We start from the raw sequence: 21,542 nt of genomic DNA, 5'->3' as shown, positions 1-21,542 counted from the left end.
GAGACAATCCTCCAGGCAATGCTATGACAGATTTTTCTAGATTCCGTTAGCCTCTGACCTTGCCTGTGAAGGACTGTCTTAGGTGAGTACCACTCATTCCCTGGGCTTGGATCCTGCGCTGCACTTAAGCAAAAAGCAAAGCCCATCGGGTTCATTGCTCTCCGCTTCCTGACTGGACGCTATGCGAGCAGCCACCTCGAGCTCACATAACCTGTCTGCTGTGGGGGGACTGTCCCCTGAACTGTGAGCCAGAGTAAACCCCGTCTTAAACTGCTCTTGTCAGAGTATTTTAGCACAACAGTGAGATAAAATCCAGAAAATTGGCATCAGAAGTGCCCTTGGGACTCACACTATGTAGTCCAGGCTAGCCTTGAACTTTGAAGCGATCCCTCTGCCTCAGCCTCCCATACTCACATATTATTTCTCTTCTGCTTTTTGGTGGTGCTGGGAGTCAATCCCAGAGCCCCAAGCATGCTGTCCAAATATTCTATTGCTGAGCTACACCCATGGCCTCATAAATAACACCTGTCATTTTAAAGTAACCATTCAGCAAGAATGCTCATTGAATCAAAGAGTAAGTACAAACACTTGTGGAAGCAAGAGGATGGGAATTTGAATCCCCAGGACCCATGTGAAAGCCAGGTTCAGCTGTGAGGTGATGTAACCCCAGCATCGGAGGCGGGGGATGGAGATAGACAGATCTGTCTCCAGACAGAAGCTAGCTGGTGAAAACCACGAGCTTTTGCTGTTGTGAGGGATCCAGTCTCTAAAAGCAAGTTGTGGGGAGGGGGCAAGACGCTTTCCCCTGGCCTCCACAGGCCTGCATACGCACGAGCACATACATAACAACTTTTCCTAAAAGCATCTAACAGGCCAGTAAGATGCCGTGGGGGTAAAGGCCCCTGTCATGAAGCCTGGTGATCCATGTTTAATCACTAGAACTCCTAAGGCAAAACCAACTCCCACAAGTTGTCCTCCGACTTCTATACACATACACACACACACACACACACACACACACACACACACATGCACCCCACAGGCTTAACACTTATATCAAAACAAAAGCAGGAAGAAAACGCTGTTGAAGAATTTAATGTGAGGTTTCCATCTACATTAACACTGCCGGACTGTGAATTATGATGGTCAGACAAAGATAAAAGCAAGCAAGGGAATAGCCTATAGGATGGGCCTCTGGAAGAGAGTCTCATGGTGACTGTCTTAGTCAGGGCTTCTATTCCTGCACAAAACATCATAAGCAAGGAGCAGGCTGGGGAGAAAAGGGTTGATTCAGCTTACCCTTCTGCATGCTGTTCATCACTAAAGGAATTCAGGACAGGAACTCAAGCAGGTCAGGAAGCAGAAGCTGATGCAGAGGCCATGGAGGGCTGTTACTTACTGGCTTGCTCAACTTGCTTTCTTATAGAACCCAAGACTACTAGCCCAGGGATGGCACCACCCACAATGGGTCTTCCCACCCTTGATCACTAATTGAGAAAATGTCTTACAGCTGGATCTCATGGAGGCACTTCCTCAAGGGAGGCTCCTTTCTCTGCGATAACTCCAGCTTATGTCAACTTGACACACAAAACCAACCAGTAGAGTGGCCTCTACAATTCTCTCAGAAGATGGTCACCCTTCCCAGAACTTGGGCTTTTCTCAGGGTCTTCTGAAGGGCAGAGTCTGTTTCTCTCCACTCTCCCAGCACTGAGCATTTGGTGTGTGCCCAGGCTTCCCAGGCCAGCCATGGTTAACCACCTGGGTCTGCTCGGGGAAGCCATGCAACACGGTCACAGGTGGGGACAGAATGGCTTTTCAAAGAAGCTGGTGTTTCATGTGCGGGCAGAGAAACCACATCTGTGGGAATGCAAACAGCAAACAGCAAGCCTCCAGGAGACAAGTCACAGACTACAGGGGACACCATGCTCTCCAGGATCTCACAGGATGTGTGCCTGAATTTGGGACACAGGATGTGTCCCAAATATCTAGCCTAAGCATCAGCTCGGCCACATACAAGAATCACTCCTGGACTTGCAGTCCAGCACAGTGAATAAAGATCCTGCTACTGAGCCTGACGACTTGAAGTCAATCACTGGGTTTCATACAAAAGAAGGTGAAAACTGACTTGTGTGTTATCTTGGCTATGGTTTTACTGCTGTGAACAGACGCCATAATCAAGACAACTCTTATAGGGATAACATTTAATTGGGACTGGCTTATAGGTTCCGAGGTTCAGTTCATTATCACCAAGGCAAGAGCATGGCAGCATCCAGGCGGGAATGGTGCAGGAGGAGCTGAGAGTTCTACATCTTCATCTAAAGGCTGCTAGCAGAATACTGGCTTCCAGGCAGCTAGGATGATGGTTTTAAAGCTCACACCCACAGTGACACACCTTCTCCAACAGGGCTACACCTACTCCAACAAGGCCATACCTCCAGATACTGCCACTCCCTGGGCCAACCATATACAAACCATCACATGTGTGCACTCTGCTTTCCACATATTCACTGTGGTGTGTGTGCAACACACACACACACACACACACACACTAATTAAAAAGAAGGGTCAGGGTAGGTGGCGAGATGCCTCAGTCCTGGTGCCTCTGATAACCTGGCTAACCTGAGTTCAATCCCCAGAAACAACCTGGTAGAAAGAGATCCAATTTCTGCAAATTGTCACCTGACCCCTACAATCCTACTTAAACCTCTGAACACTCACGAATAAGTGAGTATGTGAGTACACATCCACACACACTCACAGTAAATAAATTAAAATATGATAGATTTAAAAACAAAAAAACCAACTCACTTGGACTATCTTTTTCTGCCACATTCAAAGACCTCAAATTGTCCACAAAGTGCTCCCAAAACCACACTGATTTTGGCTCCCTCTTAACTAGCCCCATTTTTTTTTTTTCTGTCTGGATTTTCATTCAGGCCTGTCCAGAGCTTTGACACTACAACCCAATGTTGTCATCAACAAAATTCACACTTGAGAAACATGAAATCAAGTCACTAAACAAATAAATAAATAAATAAATCTCATGATGCTTTAAGTAAGCTTGTGATCTTATCTTGGGTCACATGCAGCCAAGTGACCAGCAGATGAGACTCACAGGAAACTTTTGGAACCACTCTTTCTCCAGGCATCTTCTATATGTGCCTATGTGCCGTGTATAGGGACAGTGTAGTGGTTAATTGTGTTGGCTCTATAATAACAGGTTTGAGTCCCAGGAACAGTGCCTAGCCCACAGACATTACCATAACTACTGACAATGAGGATGAAGCTTAGGGAGGCTGTTGTGGTTTGAATACGCTTGGCCCATGGGAAGTGCCATTATTTGGAAGTATGGCCTTGCAGGAGTAGGTATAGCCTTGTTGGAGTGGGTGTGGCCTTGTGGGAGAAGGTGCATCACTGTGGAGATGGGCTTTGAGATTCCATACTCAAGCTCCACACAGTTCAGAAGAGAGCCTCTTCTTGGCTACCTGAAGAAGACAAAGTCTCCTTCTGCTTGCCTTTGAATCAAGATATAGAACTCTAAGCTCCTTCTCCAGCACCATGTCTGCCCACACCACTGCTATGCTTCCCACCGTGATGATAATGGACCAGACCTCTGAACCTGTAAGCCAGCCCCATTTAAATGTTTTCATTTAAAAGAGTTCCCTCGGTCAAGGTGTCTCTTCACAGCAATGGAAAGCCTAACTAAGACAAAGGTAAACTGTGGCCCTTGCCTAGAATCTACAGGGCCCTGACTTGTAACCCTAACACCACAGGGAAGTAGACACATCAAGTATTGGCTCTGGATGTTCTCAGTTCTTCTAAAAAACTGTCTCATCTCTTACAGTGCTGTGCTTAAAACCTGGGCCTTGCACACTATGGACAAGTACTATGAACTCTGGACTTTGTCCCTCAGCCCTCATGGTGACATATCTGATTCCAACTTCTCTTCAGTCCCCAGGTGTTAGTGCTACCCTTGACCTCAGGAAATCAGTCCACCTGAACTCTGAGCAACTTCTGTCTCTAGCAAAAGTCTAAAGGTAATCACCAAGTGGGCGGTGGTGGTGCACGCCTTTAATCCCAGCACTTGGGAGGCAGAGGCAGGTGGATTTCTGAGTTCGAGGCCAGCCTGGTCTACAGAGTGAGTTCCAGGACAGCCAGGGCTACACAGAGAAACCCTGTCTTGAAAAACAAACAAAACAAAACAAAACAAAAACAAAAAACAAAAAAAAAATCACCAAGCAGACTCTTCTTAGCCTTATGTTTTATTGTAATTAATCTTCTACGGACTGCCTTCTCATGTCCCCTGTTGGGAAGAATCAGAAGTAGAAAACCCAGATAAATGGTCCCTGAAGTACCTGAGCCACAGTGACTTCAGTGAGGTGAAAAATAATAACAATTCATTGGAGAGTCGTAGAGATGGCTCAGGCAGTAAAGTTCCAGAGATTGGTCCCCAGAACCCAGAAAGACAGCCAGGCCACTGTGGCATGAGTATGTCCTGTGTCCTCTTAGTGCTGGAGAGGCAGATTCCTGCTCAACTAGCCAAGCCTTTATGAAAAGCTTCAGGCCACTGAGAGATTCTGTCTCAAAAAACAAAAGTAGATGGCTCCTGAGTGATGATGCCTGAGCTTGTCATCTGGCTTCCACACATGCACATATGCACCTGTACACACACACACACCACACACACACACATACCTGTACACGCACACACACACACACACTAGCCACTGTCTGGTTCAACTCAAAAGTGAACGTGGAGAGGACAAAGGACTGGCCTCGGGAATTTGATTTGGGTCCGCGCCAGCTGTCTGGTGGGTATTATTTGAAAGCCTCAGACTAGGTCAGGGAAATACTTCATCTGTGAGACTATGTATGCATTTCTAACTTTATATGGTGCCTGTGGTGACATATAAAGATCAGTTCTTCCCACCAACTTCAAAGCAGCTCCCGGCTTGACGCAGCACTGTGGGGCATAGCAGGGGAGAAACAGACTCCATGTGTTGAAGGGGTCTTACCCAGTGAGGCAATGCCCGGTTCTTTCATCTGTGCCTTATTTATATTGCATAGAAGAACCAAGTTACTACACTGAATATACCTTTTAAAAACTACATTTGTGTATGTATGTAAACCTATATGTATGTATGTATGTATGTATGAATGTATGTATGTATGTATGTATGTATGTATGTATGTATGTATGTTTGGTGTGTGTGTGTGTGTGTGTGTGTGTGTGTAGGTAGGTAGGTCAGAGGACGACTTTCAGGAGTCACTTCTCTCCTTCTATCATGCCAGTCCTGGGAATTGAACTCAGACTGGAAGCCTTAGTGGCAATCACCAGTACCCACTGAGTATCTCCATGGTTCCTCTATGTCTTGAACTGAATGACGCCATGCACTACTGCCCCATGAACTAAGATGGAAGCAACACTTTGGTTAAAGATGCACCAGCCCATTGCCCCCTCTTCCCCACTGCACTCAAGAGTCGGATGTCACAAAACACATCACAGAGATGTACGTACATGCCAGGAAATCTGTGCGTGTGACACGGGCTTCCCTGGAGTGATGCAGAGCTGTCACTTTCATTTTTAGTTTGGCCAGGTGTTAGACCCTCACTCCTCTAAAGCAAGCATCTTAGTCTTTCTAATGAGAACTCACACCTGACAGCAACGCGCAAGAATGAGGGACAATGATTTTAAAAACAAAACATTAATTCCAGGGAAGAACGCTGAAGAAAGAGAGTGTGGTGTGAACCCCCCGAGTACAGAGGCTACCCAAAGTGCACGTTAAACACCTTCTTTTCAGACCAGCTGACTGTGTCGCTGGCATCATGCACCATGAGTCAGTACGGTACGCTAGTGTTTTCTGTTGACATTATGTGACAACCCAGTTCATGGTTCACTGTAAGTGCAGTCTGGTTTCCAGCCCCCAGGGTCCTGCCAAAGCCAGCTTTGCCTGCAAGGACAACTTACCATCTTCAACAACGACTTCTTCCTCCTGCCCATCCTGGGTTTCCTCTTGGACGTGGACATCGCCTTGTTCAGCTACACCATTGACACTGGACAGCTGACCATTCTTCTGTTGGGGGAGCTGGTGGGGGAAGACAAAGCCATGTAAACATGAACTCGGTCCCATACTGCCCCACGCCCCACCTCCAGTGCAAGTTAAAGATTGACCCTTGTATGTGAAGTGTGTGCACAAGTCCATGTATTCATTCCTCTGTCCACCAGCTATTTAAGACCCTATTTCAGAAACTACAGTGAAGAGTTTGGGTGAGTCTCAGCACACGGAGCTTACATACAAGCACAGAAGCCAAACTTTTCTTGTTTCTTGCCCTCCTTTTTATTCTTTCTTGCATTGGTCGGGATCCAGGACCTTGATATGCTAAGGAAGAAATCTATCATATCATCTCTGGCCCTAGAAATAAGTGGTGTGTGTGTGTGTGTGTGTGTGTGTGTGTGTGTGCTTGTGTGTGTGTTACTATAAAATAGTATCTCAATGACTCTGGTTTTTAAAAGCCCACACCCACATTCTTGGATGTATCCCTTGAGTATCTCTCTTTCTACTAACATCTATTCTTAAATCTGTTAAAAATGCCTTTTAGTAAGGCCCACCTCTTGGGCTGGAAACTTGGCTCTGTGGAACACACAGCACGTGCTGCCAAGTCCAATGGCCTGAGTTTGATCTCTGGTAGAAGGAGACTCCATCCCCACGAATCATCCTCTGACCTCCGCATGAGGACCACAATGCACATACATGTAAATACACAAATAAATGTTAAAATTTTAAAGAAGGAAGGGATGGAGCTGGAGAGATGGCTTAGGGCTAAGAACACCAGCTGCTCTCACAGAGGACCCATGTTTGCTTCCCAGCAACCACATGGGGACTCACAGCCATCCAGAACTCCAGTTCCAGGGGTCTGATGGCCTCTTCTAGAAGAGTACAAGGCACACACGGTACACATAGATACATGCAGGCAAAACACTCATGTACCTAAAATAAGTACATTTATTTTAAACATTATAAGATCTAAGTCAGCTTTTTAAAAACATTTTAAAACTAAACAAATAAATAAAACCTTCTTTCTTTGTGACTAGATACAGGTTAGGAAAAATAACTGAGCCTTATAAATAAATAGTAAGGTATCCTTAAGTTAAAGTCAATGTCCAAATTTGTATGTATATGGGTGTTTTGCCCGCATCTATGCATATGTCTGTGTACCATATACATGTAGTCCCCAAGAAGGACAGAAGAGAATATCAGATTCCCTGGAACTGGAGGCATAGGTGGGTGCTGGGAATCAAACCTGGGTCTTCTGGAAGAAGAGCCAGTGAGTGCTCTTAACATCTCTCCATCCTTCAGAACTGATGATCAAACACATAATTACTAAGTGGCAGCTATAAAAAGTGTCATGAAGCAATTCTTCAGGGCAAGTGACAGCAATAGATGGCCCCAGGCAGTGCTCAGGGTGTCCAGGGCTTTATCGAGGAGGTAGAGCTGAGAGCTAGGTTCTCCTGGAAAAGGCTGTGTGAGAACAGAGAACACAGGGGAGGAAGGTGCTCAGTCTGAAAGAATGTGCCTTCTAACCTAAGACCTGAATTTGTTTACATTCCCAGATTCTATGTGAAAAACCAGGTGTGGTGACACGTGTCTGTAATCCCAGAGATGTCACGATGGGGAATGGAGACACGGGGATCCTTGGAGCTCATGGGCCAGCTTGGTGACATTCCAAGACAATGAGAGGCCCTGTCTCCAACAGAAGGTGAAAGGTGACAGAGAACTGGAACAAGAGGCTATCCCTGACCTCCACATATCTGCTGTGCACATGTGCGCACACATACACACTAAAAAGAAAGAGGGAAGGGCCAGTCGCAACACTCAGCTAGGCCATGCTGCACTGTTCATGGGACAATGGATAGCTCTGGACAAAGAGGTACTACTCATTCTAGAAAGTTCTGTGGCCTCTAGATCCAGAAATCTTTAGGTGTACTGCACTGATTTCACAGTGCTATTCTCTACTCCCAGCAATTCCTTCTCCCCCTTGCATTTCCTCTGAAGTAACACCACACACTGGCACTGCAGACGGAGCAGTCGGCTTCAAAATAACCATGCTGAGTCCAGTTATTAGGCAAGATGCTCGGATTACAGTTCCGTTTCAAGGGTTCACTTACCAAAATATGAAAAGACGGGAATTTTAAATGAAACATAAAGTTAAAGGAGAAGTGGCGTCTCCACAAGGCTCATCAGCAAAAACCACCAGCACGTTTTAAACTGTGTAGCACCGGAACTAGGCAAAGGTTGGATCAGATTGAGTTAGCAGTCTGAAGGGCAGGGGAACGGGGAGGCAGAGTCACATGTTATGGTGAATGTGTGGCAACTGAAAGAATCTTAGGCTCTGTCTTGATGTGGTTGGGGTGATGGTACGAAACTGTAATCTAGGGTGCTTGGGAGTGGGGGAATGAGGCAGAAAAATTGGGGGTTCAAAACCAGCCTGGGCTCCATGAGACACTGCAAGCACCAAAAGAAATTAAACAGAGGTCTCAGGAAGGGTGCAGGAAGGGTGATAGATCACTCTTTGTGTGTGTGTGTGTGTGTGTGTGTGTGTGTGTGCATGCGTGTGTATGCACAAGTGCACAGAGGCTGGGCATGATACTTCCCCAGATACTCTTCAGGTTACTTACTGAGGTAAGGTCTTGCACTAAACCCAGAGATCACCTATTTAGTTTATCCAGCTAGCCAGTTGGCTTTGGAGGAAATCTGTCTCTGTTGCCACACGTGCTTAATAAACCCACTTTTAATGCTATAGGTTAATTGTAAACTGTGAACAAACAACTCTTCCCGTCGTTCTTCTTCCTCCTCCTTCTGTAATTGGTTGGCTTGTTTTTGAAAAGGGTCTCATTATGTAGACCAGGCTGGCCTCAAATTCAAGAGTTCCATCTACCCGCCCAAGTGCTAGGATTAAAGGCATAGGCACCATGCCTAGCTCATACATTTGTTTATTAGCATGCATGTGCCTTAACCTTTTCTCAAAATCATGTGTATATACGTATGAGTGTAGGTGCCTTCAGGTCCCCAAGGCTTCGGATCCCAAGGAGCTGGAGTTCCGGGTGGTTGTGAGCAGCCCCCTACATGGGTGCTTGGAGCCGAACTTGGCTCCTTTGCCAAAGCAGTGCATTCGCTTAGCCACTCAACCACCCCTCCAAACCCCCTCCAAAACCAGCATTTGCTTTTTTTTTCCCCCAACCACAAAACTGTAGTGTATGCACTGGTCCCACATACTGGAGAAGAATGTCTATCAATCATCTTTAGTAAGTATATCTCCTGTCCCTGGGACTCAGGGGCCCACTGGAGACAGGATTTACACTCAGTTCAGGGCAGGATGAGAAGGGGCGAATGGACCCAGATGAGGTCCGCTGGCATCCAGGTCAGGGAGAAAGGTGATTTTGAAATTCAAGGTTTTCAATCGAGAAAGAAGGGAATCCAGCTATTTTTCTCTCTGGAGCTTTCTCACTCCTTCTTTACCCACGCATCTTGGACTTAAAAGTATTAAGGATACATTTATTTCTTTTGAGACAAAAATTGGAATAGAAAGACACAGCCCTCACCCCATAAGCACAATGAGTACCAGAAACCCAATCTTCCCCACTGGATTTGCGATTCAAAAAGTGAAGACGCCTCCTCCGACCAAATCAAAACCCTAAGTGTTTTCGAGCTCATATCCTCTGGGCGGGTCAGCCAGAGTTTATCCCAGTAAAGTATTACCATATTACAACGAAGCAACACTAAAATAACCAAACTTCTCAAATGTTTCCAGCAACAGCCTCGCCTTCCTCTAGGAACAACCGGGGATATTCAAGACAGTTGTAAGATGTCCGAGAGTAAGAACCAGGCAACTCTCTCTTCCCTTCCTTCATTACAAACCCGTCTAGAGCTCACCCTGAGTTCTCTGTGAGGAATATCAAGCCCTTTAATGAATTTCTTGAACAATGAACAAAATCCACGAGGTCCTGCCAACTGTCAGGATGCTGAGGGTGGAGGCGAGGCTGCTGGAGGAGCTGCCTCCTCTGCAGGAGCCATCTTCCTACCTTATATTCTTCCTGAATGGCCCACACAGCTGGGGATGACCCAGTACCTGTCACATGTAGAGGAGGCAGCTCCAACTCTTGTAATTTGCCGAGGATACCAGAAACTATATGTACAAATAATCAGGATGGGGGGGGCGGGCGGAGCCAGAATCAGCTGGGCTTGGTGGCACATACCTTTTATCCCAGCGTTCAGAAGGCAAAGGCAGGAGGATCTCTGATTTGGAAGTCAGCCTGGTCTACAAGGTGAACTACAGAGTGAGTTCCAGAGCAGCCAGGGCTACTCAAGAGAAACTTTGTCTCAGAGGAAAAGATTATCTCAACCATTAGAGTTGAGTCTGAAGTGCCTCTCTATCCTTACTGTTCCTCAGCATCTTTAGCATATTAATGCTAAATCAATCAAGCCATCCATCAAAGTACCAACCAAGGCTGGGATACAGCTCCACGGACAAGGTACTTACCTATAGGACACTCTCATGTTTGACCATCAGCAACACACACACCCCTAGAATACCACCTGACATATGTTAAGATCCTAATAAGTCAACTGTAAAATCCTTGTGACGTCATGTGTTGTCAACAAACGGGGTCTCCTGACAATTACTTGTCAAGCGTACTTCTGTGAAGTGAATACTTCTACATGTGTTATGGACCCATGCTTCTGGAATCTGGCAAATGAGGAGGAACCACAGTCTCTGCTTTCTAAGCTTCTGCTGGTCTGGGAAAAAAGAGAGCAAGGGAGAGCCACAGAACTGATGTCAAGGAGGAGAACGGCCTGAAGTTTTGCTTCTATCCTTTGGTGTTTGGGGAGGGGGGCATATGACTTGTCTGTTTCTCTGCTAAAATTTCATGACCAAAGACAACTTGAGGAAGGAGAGTTTATTTTACCACATGGTTCCACATGGCTTCAAGTGGCAGGGAAGAAGCTAAGGGCTCCCATCTTTTTACCTCAAGAGAAAGATCACTGGAAGTAGGTAAGGCTGTCTACTCTAGAGCTCCCTCCTGGTGATGCATTTCTTCCTGCAAGGCCACACCTCCTAAATCTACTCAAACAGAGCTAACAACTGGAGACCAAGCATTCAGATGCCTTAGCCAATGGGGGACAATTCCCATTCAAGCCACCACAGGGGGTTTTCAATCAGACAGTATGGGGCAGAGCAGCTATAAGTAAGTTCTGAGGTCAAGATCTCATTCCCCCAGGCTCTGAAACCTCACCTCAGCTCATTTTCCCAATTATAAATCAAGGCCTAATACATGTTTCTGTTTTTAGACTGTCTGGAATTCAAACGAGTAGTATCTGGGACATTCTCTAAGTCTAAAAGCACACACTGGAGACCCTTTACGTCCTGGTCCATTTGTTCAAATGAAGACATATGCTCTAGGCCAGTCTTTTCTGGCTCTTATATATCACGCTGAGGCCATCATTTCTAAATCATCCTCTTGTATTGACAAAATAGCATTAGCAAAATAAAGTCTGACATATTTAAGATGTTACTGTCAAATATTCCGCCAGAACAATGAGAAAACTAGTGTGTCTTTTAGAGTTTCCAGAGTTGGAAGAAATGTTTTCTTTAGTGAAGTTGTCCTAGCATTTGGTGACAATGAAATCTGTACTAGGGAGACAGAGGCAGGAGGATTAAAGTTTGAGGTCAATCTGAGCTAATATAGCAAGAATTTCTTTTAAAAGTAATAATAACTTGAGGGCTGAAAAGATAGCTCAGTGGTTAAGTTGCTTTTGCAGACTGTTTGATTCTCAGCACCCACATGACAGCTCACAACCATCCGTAACTCCAGTTCCGGGGGATTCAACTTTCCCTTCATATCTGCAGTCACCAGGCATGCACATGACTTACGTATACATACATACACGCAAGCCGAATACTTGTACAAATAAACAAAATAAATCTAAAAAGCTTTCTAGTTAATAAAATGTCACCAGGCAGTGTGGCGCACACCTTTAATCCCAGTGCTTGGGAGGCAGAGACAGGCGGATTTCTGAGTTCGAGGCCAGCTTGGTCTACAGAGTGAGTTCCAGGACAGCCAGGGCTATACAGAGAAACCTTGTCTCGAAAAACCAAAAAAAAAAGTCAATACAGGAAACTGGAAAATTTCAGGTTGAGAACTCTTCCAGAGGACCCAAGCTCAGTTCTCAGCACCTACTTCAGGCACCTCCTATGTCTCCAGCTCTAGGGGATCTGACTTCTGACTTCTATGGGCTTCTCACACACACACACACACACACACACACACACACAAATAAAAACAAATCTTAAAAAAAAATTCACAAAAAAGCCTTCAGTACAGTTGATAATTTTTCATTTTTTTTTTTTTTCTATTTTAAACAGAAAAGGGGCGATAGAGGTGGCTCAGCAGTTAAGAACACCAACTGCTCTGCCAGAGGTGCTGAGTTCAATTCCCGGGAACTACATCCTGGCTCACAATCATCTGTAATGGGATCTGATGGCCTCTTCTGGTGTGTCTGAAGACAGCTACAGTGTTCATATACATAAAATAAATGAACCGGGAGGTGGGGAGAGAAAGAGAGAGAGAGAGGGAGAGAGAGAGAGAGAGAGAGAGAGAGAGAGAGAGAGAGAGAGAGAGAAACAACTGAGGAGATAGCTGAGTTGGTGTTGGGAAAGCAGAGCATGTGGATTTCAGTCAGCCAGCCTTACCTGACTGGTGAGCTTCATGGCCAGGGGAGAGAGAGACCCTGCCTCAAAGAGAAAAGAGCACACATACGCACACGCGCGCGCGCGTGTGTGCACACACACACACACACACACACACACAGAGTGATGTGGCTCAATGGGCAATGGCACTTTGAGCCAAGAATAAAATTTAAAATACAAAAAAAAAAAATCTAAAAATATAACGAAATGATCAAGCTCTTGGTTATGGTGCAATTCTTAAAACAAGAGATGTGTATTTCTCTCCCATGAATGTAAAGAAAACTAACCTTCAGGCAATCAGAAAGGGAAGGCCATGACGAGCACTCCTAACTAGCAAAACCTTTCAAAGACAATAAAGGGACTGCTTATTAGGTTTCAGGGGACTATGGGGCTGCTGAGCCAAAAGCTCCCTCCAACCACATGAAACTGAGAAGAAACCTGTAGGAGACTCCAGTGACCTCCAGAGAGATCTGGGAAGTCCTTATCTCAGGCCACTGAGCATGGCGACACCCCCCCACACACACACACACACACACACTCATGAGTACAGAAGACGCCTCCAATTCTGAGCTTTCTATATAGTCAAGTTGTTTTCTTCCCCTCACGTACAGCGAATGAAACCGGAAGCAAGAGAAAGCCTCCTTACTGAGTGGCTTTAATTTGAAGAATTCAGAAGACAGGATACTTACAACCCCATCATTGCACATGAGCTTCCTGGCCCCGCTGCCTACACCCTGGACACACCTCCCATTTCAGAGCCTCCACTTCTAGGGTCTCACTTAGAACCAGTGGTACTGTCCGTCCTCACTCAAACGACCACCAGAATACAATGGTATGCAAATCACCACTTAGCCATTTAAACACCCGGTTGACATAGGAAAAACAGATTGTGCAGATGTAAATTGAAGCTTAGTATGAAATTCTGATTTTCCGGGAGCTCCAGAGATGGCTCAGCAGTTAAGACTGCCTGTGCTTTTTCAGAGGACTGGTCTAGTCCCAGCCCCTAGTTGGGTGGCTCACAACTACTTAGAACTCCAGCCCAAAGGGATCTGTTCTCCTTTGGCACTCACACATGTTGGTACACACACCACCACCACCACACAATTAAAAAAATTTTTTTAAGTGAAAAATTCTGATTTTCATAGCAGAGAGGTACCTCTGCTGCTTTTGAGTGTCATGTTTATTATGTGTGGAAGGATCCAGGATGCTATCTGCCCAGAACACAAGCTGTGGTCAGCCAGTGCCCCTTGAAGCAGCTATCGTCTTTGGCAACTCTCGCTATGGATACTCGATATTCTTTTTCTTGTAATCGTCAGTAAAATTCATGAAAATCTCATAATTTCAGGGAGGAGGAAGACCTCATCTTTATCTTTCTCGTGAGAAAAAAGTGCTACAATACACCCACCGAAATGACCAGTTTGCTCTTAGCAAACAAATCACTTTCTCTTCAGCCAAACATTTCAAATATTCCAACTGTTGAATGTCCTAGAAAGTAATTAACATAATATTGCTCATTCGAACAGACCCCATGGTGAACTCACTTAATTAGGAGTATTGTCTACAAATCAGACCTCTTAAAAACCAGCCCTTTTTCAAACCGGGATCTAAAAACCCTCAGCACAGCGGGTGCAGTGCACCCGCCTGAGAGGCTCTGCGCTCCACTCAGCTTGAAAACCGAGCTTTCACAGAACTGAGCTTGTTTACTTAAGTTTAAAAGGGCCCTTAATGTGCATTCTGAGCCTCTGTGGAGAAAAATCACTGTAGCATTTTCGGAGATTATTTGTCCAAAGAACTCCCTGTGAGTCACAGCTAGTAACACCATCCATAACTAAGAGACCACGGACACACTCAAATCTGTGTTAACACACAGCTCAGTCAAGTATCCACACACACACTTTAAATGATAGAAGTGTTTTTCAAAATATTAAAACTTCTGGGTTCTCTGGGAAAGTATGTAAAAGAAAACACAGAGTTCTAAATCTGGTTAGGTGGGAGATCAGCCATACTGACTTCAGGCAAAGGGAATTTATAAGATCTCTGCTTGAGACAAGGGACATAAAAACTACCAGCAACAGCAACCCACTGAGATGACAGTCCTCACGGCGTCTCCCTTGTAATGTTTGCAAAACCCATAACCTCAGTCCGTGTTGTACAGACGCTTAGGGAACACAACCGTAAAAAGGTGTGTAAATCTAAAATCGCATCCCTGATGTTCAAGCATCTTCCTCTGTGCGGACATTGTTAGGATACAGGTGATCTTCTCCGCCTACTCTCAGGGACCTAGCAGCAGTGATGTCATTATCTGTCGCTTCTAAGGGCGCTAGGGGTGTGCTGAGGATAAAAAGCCCCCCACCCCAGATTCCCCTTTCTGCCTCCTTTCTCAGGCTTCTCCTGTGCCCAACCTCCCTTTGCCTTTGTCCCCCGCTTTCCCATTCGGTCTGTCTGTCTGCTGGTCTGCCTGTCTGTCTGCCTCTAACTCCTTCATGTGATGGCCTTTCTCTCTTCCTCAGTTCCCCATTCCCCTCACCCTGAAAATAAACCTCTTACACCAGATCTGTTGAATGTGCTCTCAGAGGTACATCTTGGCATGGGCCCACCAAAGGTACCCACCCCCTCGCTATCAGACACTACACAAGACCGGCAAACATGAGGGGTAATCCTTGGTCCCTGCCCTGCTATGGGCACACAACTTTGATGTAAATATGTCCTAACCCAGCCTTGAGCATTTCAGGTGGGTCCACTGCCTACGGAAGGGAGAAAGGCTGCCAGGCTTTTGTCTCCCATTAGAAAGGTGAGGAAGAAGCTCAAAGCTTGCCATTTTTATTGTCTATTTGCAGCCCCCTCTTACTGCCTGCCTGACTATCAGAGATCTAACTGCTAATCTCTGGATACATTCTGACTTGCTTGAAGCTTGATCTGAGGGAGCTGAGGTAGAAGCAGGCCTCCATGTTGGGTGGAGACGACTAAGCAGTTCAACGGTTTAAGATTCTTATTTTTGTGTGAGGGGTAGGGAACAACTCAGTCTTGTTGTTTACTCTCTCTCATAAACTTCAAAGTAATGCTGAAACTCCACAAGAAGCATAGAGGTGACCAGAGAGAGGAGGGCCCAGGAGTCTCATATCCCTGAAACCTCTTGGTGTGGTATTGACTTTGAATTCTGGGGTTTCATCCAGTCAGAGTGCACATACTACATACAGATCTTGGGGTCGTTGGAATAAGAGAGACTCATATATTTGAATGTTTGGTCTCTAGTTGGTTGAACTGTTTAAGTATGATTAGGGGGAGTGGTCTTGCGGAGGAGGTGAATTACTGGGGACGGACTTGAAGGTTTCAAAAGCTTACTCTCCAGCTCTCTCTCTCTGACTGCTGTCTGTGGATTATTAGCGTGAAGCCCTCAGCCACTGCTCCAGTGCCACGCCTGCCTACCTGCTGCCACGCTCCCTTCTGTGATGGTCATGGGTTCACCCTCGGAAACTGTAATCAATCCCTCAATTAAATGCCTTCTGTTGTAAGTCACCACGGCCATGGTGTCTCTTCACAGCAACAGAACAGGAAGTAAGACACAGACAGAACTACTGTCGTGACCTCTGCCATGAATGCTATAGGTGAGTTAAGAGCTACTGAACACACATACAAGCTACCCAGGACAAACCAAGGGCCACCATCCATCCTAAACACACAGACAGCAAAGTATGACTATGAACTGATGGGAAAATGAAAATGGCGGCTGTGAGCTAAAATAGGGGTGTGCACCTGTAATCCTAGCACCCAGGACACGGAGGCAGGTGGATGGTTGAGAGCAAAGCAAACAAACCATATGGTGAGTTCGTGGCTAGTACGGATATATATATATATAATACACACACACATACATACACACACACACATATACATTTACACACACATATATGTATATGATGATGATGATAAAACTCTACCAATAATATAAAATCGGGTGGCAAGGTGGTTTAGCTGACACCAAGCCTGATAACTTAAGTTTGGTTGCCAAGGTCAACAATGTGGGAGGAGAAGACCAATGCCCAAAAGTTGTCCTTCGATTTCAACAGCGTATGCTGTGGCATGTGTGCTCACCCCCAGACACACAAAATAAGCAAAATGTAAGCATGAGATAGTCCCAAGACACAAATTAGGTTGCAGAGACATTTCACACAATTCTGGTAACATGCATTCTGGGTTTCTTTTAAGCCCTGTACCCGGGAGTTCTTAACAAGATTTATCTGGAGCCAATGGCAGAGTAAAGACCTAAATTCTCACTTAACTGCGACATGCACATCATACCCAAGTACTTCAGCAGTGGCTTTTCTCAAAGGAATCTGCCACTTCATAGTAAAATAATGACATTATGTTGCTGCCTAGTAACTTTGATTATAAAATTTGTTTTGAAATTCACTGTGCGCCATGGAAAACCTACAGTCATGGGTTGACATAAAGTTTTAACTGGAAAAAAAATATGAAACGCACACACACATACACACACACAAACCCCCCCCCAAAAAAAAACCCTCCACACACACCCAAAAGCCAGTGGCATCCCCAGTGAAGTTTAAATTTTAAAGTTTTAAAAAAAACAAAAAGTTTTGGAGACCGGTCTCGCTACGTAACCCAGGATGGCGTCGAACTCACAAAGATCTACCTACCTCTGTCTCTCAAATTCTGGGATTAAGTGAGTGCACCAGCTGGTCAATGGTGGCCCTTGCCTTTAATTCTAATACTGGGGAGGCAGAGTCAGAGGGATCTCTATAAATTTGAGGCCAGCCTGGTCTACAGAGTGAGTTCCAGGGCAGCCAGAGCTACAAAGAGAAACCCTGTCTTGAAAACCAAACCAAACAAACAAAAACAGGTGTGCCCCAACCATGACCAACCAAAATATGAGAAACTTGTAAATGCCAATGCAGTTTCTCATCAAAGGCATGTCCCCAAATCAAGGGTGGTGTCACAAACTTGTCATCCAGCACTTAGAGGCATGTCCAAGGCCATCATCTATCACCGTAGTTCTCAACCTTCCTCATGCTGTGACCCTTTCATACAGTTCCTCATGTGGTGGTGACCCCCAACCATAAAATTACTTTCGTTGCTACTTCACAACTGTCATTTTCCTACTGTTATGAATCATAATATAAATATCTGATATTCCCAATGGTTTCAGGCCATCCCTGTGCAAGGGTCATTCAACACCCCCCTCTCCGCCCCCGGGGTGGAGACCCACAGATTGAGAACAGATGAGGTATCACACAAGATCCTGTCTAGAAGAGAGAAGGCGTCCCTAACACAGGTACCAGTAACTTCACCAAGTCAACATGATCAAACTGTATTGTATATACGGATGGAATGGTCAAAGAATCACTAAAAATATTTATAGTTTTTAAAAGATAAAAACTTCACCACAGAGAGATGCAGAATGTGGAAAATACACAGAGTTCCAACTCTGCAGGACTCCTGTCTCCACCTAGGACAGAAGGCAGAGATGGCAGGCGAGGAGCATGCTGGAGTTTCCCATACTAAAGTCTTCCCTGACTGCGAAACGCTGCTCGATAGCTTGCAGCAGCCCGGGACAGCAGGCATCACCATTCTTTGGAGGTTCCTCTTATGCTGTTGGTTGCAATATGCAGAAAGGGGAACAGAAGTTTGCTCCCAAATTAGCTCAATACTGGCAACATATAAGAAAAATAAAAGCCACCCACCCTAAGAAAATTCAGTGGCTTTTGAGACGTCTTCATGGAGGGATTGCTGTCTGTTCCTTTTATCCCACTTAGAATGTGTGCGCCCCCCACACCTCCTCCCCACTTCAATTCTCTTCTGTGTGCCATGTTTCCATTGAAAAGGAAATAACATGTGAAATTGCTTGTCTTGTTTTCTACAGACTGCATGCATTTAATGCAAAAGCATTCGCCTGTCTGGGAGAATGTGATTTTCCCAGGAAGAGTGCTATGCCATCATCATCCGATGCACCGAACAGTTCTAGCACAAAGAAAACAGCAAATTGCTAATTCACCTAGAGCCGTGCGAGGATTGCCAAAAGCATCTATGCTGGATTGTAGACTGCTTCTCTACTGGTTAAGCATCTCTGACTTTTATCCCTTCCAAAGTCGGCTAAGTAGGAGTCCCATAGCCAGCCCTCTCCCCGAAGGTAAGTTAGCAGGCACTTAGCAAAGCACGCTGTGGAGTGAGTGAGGTCACGTGGCCTACAAAGTCATGTAAAAACATTCCCAAGGACTTCAAGAAAAGATTCCTTTTTGTGGGAAAAGAAGAAGCAAAGTGTCCTACACACCATCGTATGGATTCTTTAATGAAATAATTATATATTTAACTCTGATAATGGACCAGAAGGACATCTTGGTGACTACACTTCAATGGTTATTAGCAAAATTAAAATGATGGATTGGAATTGGATCCGCTGACACGTGTTCCTAGGTTTGTACTTCATAGAATCCAGGCTGCTGCAAATCAAAATAGAAGCGGGCAGGATCCAGTCCTGCAACCTTAGGCACAGTCAGGATTTACTAGACTGGGCAGTGGGAGAGAAGGCTTTTATACATCAACCCACTGGCTCTTAGAGATGTTGACAGCGGCTCCTTCTATAAATCATGTAACACTGTTCTCAGTTTCTCTGGTAACACTGCTCCCAACTTTTCTTGGTCAGGCAAATCAGAATGTAGGTGCCCCCAAGTTTACAGAAGGGGCCTAAAGGGAGTAATTGAAAAGAGGAGAAGCAAGGGGTTGACTTGCTGGATTGAGGAGGCAGGGATGGGGGAGGGTTGGGGGACAGGTTACAAAACCAACCCACACAAATCTAGGAACTTGGGGACCAGCACGGTCCAGAACAGGAAGCTAAAGTAACATTTGATTTGGTGGTTTTGTTAATCTTTTAAGTTGGGGGGGGGGCGGAGGGAGGGAGGGAGAATGGAGGTGTGCCATGGATCACAGGAAGTCAACAACAGGAGTCTGTTCACTTCTTCTACTGGGAGCCAATAAGCCATCCTGTTAGCCATTGTTTGGTTTTGCTATACAAGTCCGGGTGCTGAGATTACAGACCTGCTGAAGGCACCATTACACCATGCCTGGCTGAAAGCACCATTAAAGAAGCAAATAGGGTTCGGAGAGATGGCTCATCAGTTAAGAGTATTTGCTGCTCTTCCAGAGGACCCCAGTTTGGTTCTCAGAATTCACCCTGTGGGGCTCACAACCACCTGTAACTCCAGCTCCAGGGCATCCTATGCCCTCTCCTGGCTTCAATAGGTACCAGGGCACATGCATCTTACAAACAGGCAAACGTACATATACAGAGTTTTAAAAAAAGTGTTGTTGCTTTCTTTACTTTAAAAAAATATATTTCCAGGACTGGTGGTGGTCCACAGCTTTAAGCCTAACACTCGCTAAAGAGAGGCAGGTGGATATCTGTGAGTTCGAGGCTAGCCTGGTCTGGGTTTCAGGACAGCCAGAGATACACAGAGAAAGCTTATCTGGAAACAAAACACAACACACACACACACACCTCCCTGTCAGAAGACGGTCATACTGTAGACGGGTGTCACGGAGCTTTTGCTCTTTCTAGACAAATACTGAATTACAGAAAGTAACTTGCTCTAAACCCACAGCACACACAAATTACCTTTAGAAAGTTGGAACCTTCTGGTTTTTTTCCTCATTACACAGTTCACGCAACACCTCCACATGATAGACAACTCACCCACGTGACAGACTAGCATACTTGGGAAATACTCCTGTTTCCTTTACATAATCCCTCACTCTTTCATTGGTTGAAAACATTTGACTTTTTTTTTTTTTTTGAGACATGGTCTCACCGTGTCTACCAGACTGGTCTTGAACTCACAAAGATCCTGAGTACCACAGCCAGTGAGAACAATTTTCCCTGAGACATCTGGAGAAGTAGCGGCAATAAAACAAATACAAGATGCATTTTTCTCATCTTGAACTTGCCTGTCATTCTCCTAAGACAAATTCCTCTTTCCCTTGAGAATTCTAAGTTTTATAAGTAGTGTTTTGAGAAAGACACATGAGATGAAACACAGTTCTCTGTGTGTACCCCCCCAGGCAAGGCCAAAATGACAAAGTGAAGGGAATCACTGTCGAGACAGAAAATTATTGGTGCCTGTCCGAGTTTCATTTTTGTTGCCATGATAAAAGACCCTGACAAAAAGCAGCCTAGGGGAGGAAGGGTTTATTTCAGTTAAAGCTAGGTCTCAGTCTACCACTGTGGGGAAGTCAAGGCAGAAACTTCAAAGAGTGAATCACACCACAGCCAGTTACGAGCAAGAGCTAGGCATGCTAAAACTAGCACACAGGAGGCAGAGGCAGGTTGATCTCTATGAATTCCAAGGATACCAGGGCTACATAGTGAGAACCTGTATTGCATGTGCAGAGGGATGTGTGTGTGTGTGTGTGTGTGTGTGTGTATGTATGCATGCTCAATTGCTTGTGTTGCCTGTATTGCGTGTATGGGAGGGATATATGTATAAGCATGTTCAGTTTTGCTCTTTTACAGCTCAGGAACTCTACGTAGGGAATATTTCCACCCGCAGTGGGTTGGGTCTTCCCACATTAGTCAAAATAATCCCCAACAGATTTGTCCGCAGCACAACCCAATGTAGACAATCTTTGAAAGAAACTCTTTGAGAAACTTCCAAGGTGACTCCAGGTTGTGCAAAGCTGACAAGTAAAGCTAGCCATCACAGTATCCATCTGCACAATAATGAGAGTAGTTCTGTCGTTAGAAAGCAGGTAAGTTTGCGTGGACAGGCAATGTTTTATGACGG

General features: G+C 45.3%; 1 protein-coding gene across 1 annotated transcript in view; it reads right to left on the bottom strand.

Annotated features, from left to right (window-relative positions):
- Positions 1–21,542, bottom strand: part of Akap12 (A-kinase anchoring protein 12) — a 91,060-nt gene that overhangs the window by 38,665 nt on the left and 30,853 nt on the right. The window contains exon 2 of the mRNA XM_028764382.1: positions 5,969–6,086. Within this exon, the coding sequence (XP_028620215.1) occupies positions 5,969–6,086 (118 nt within the window). The remainder of the gene's footprint in view (positions 1–5,968; positions 6,087–21,542) is intronic.

The sequence above is a fragment of the Grammomys surdaster genome, unplaced genomic scaffold, assembly GCF_004785775.1.
Source record: "Grammomys surdaster isolate TR1022 unplaced genomic scaffold, NIH_TR_1.0 143, whole genome shotgun sequence".
Taxonomy (NCBI): Eukaryota; Metazoa; Chordata; class Mammalia; order Rodentia; family Muridae; genus Grammomys; species Grammomys surdaster.
This window is presented reverse-complemented; position numbering and strand designations above follow the sequence as displayed.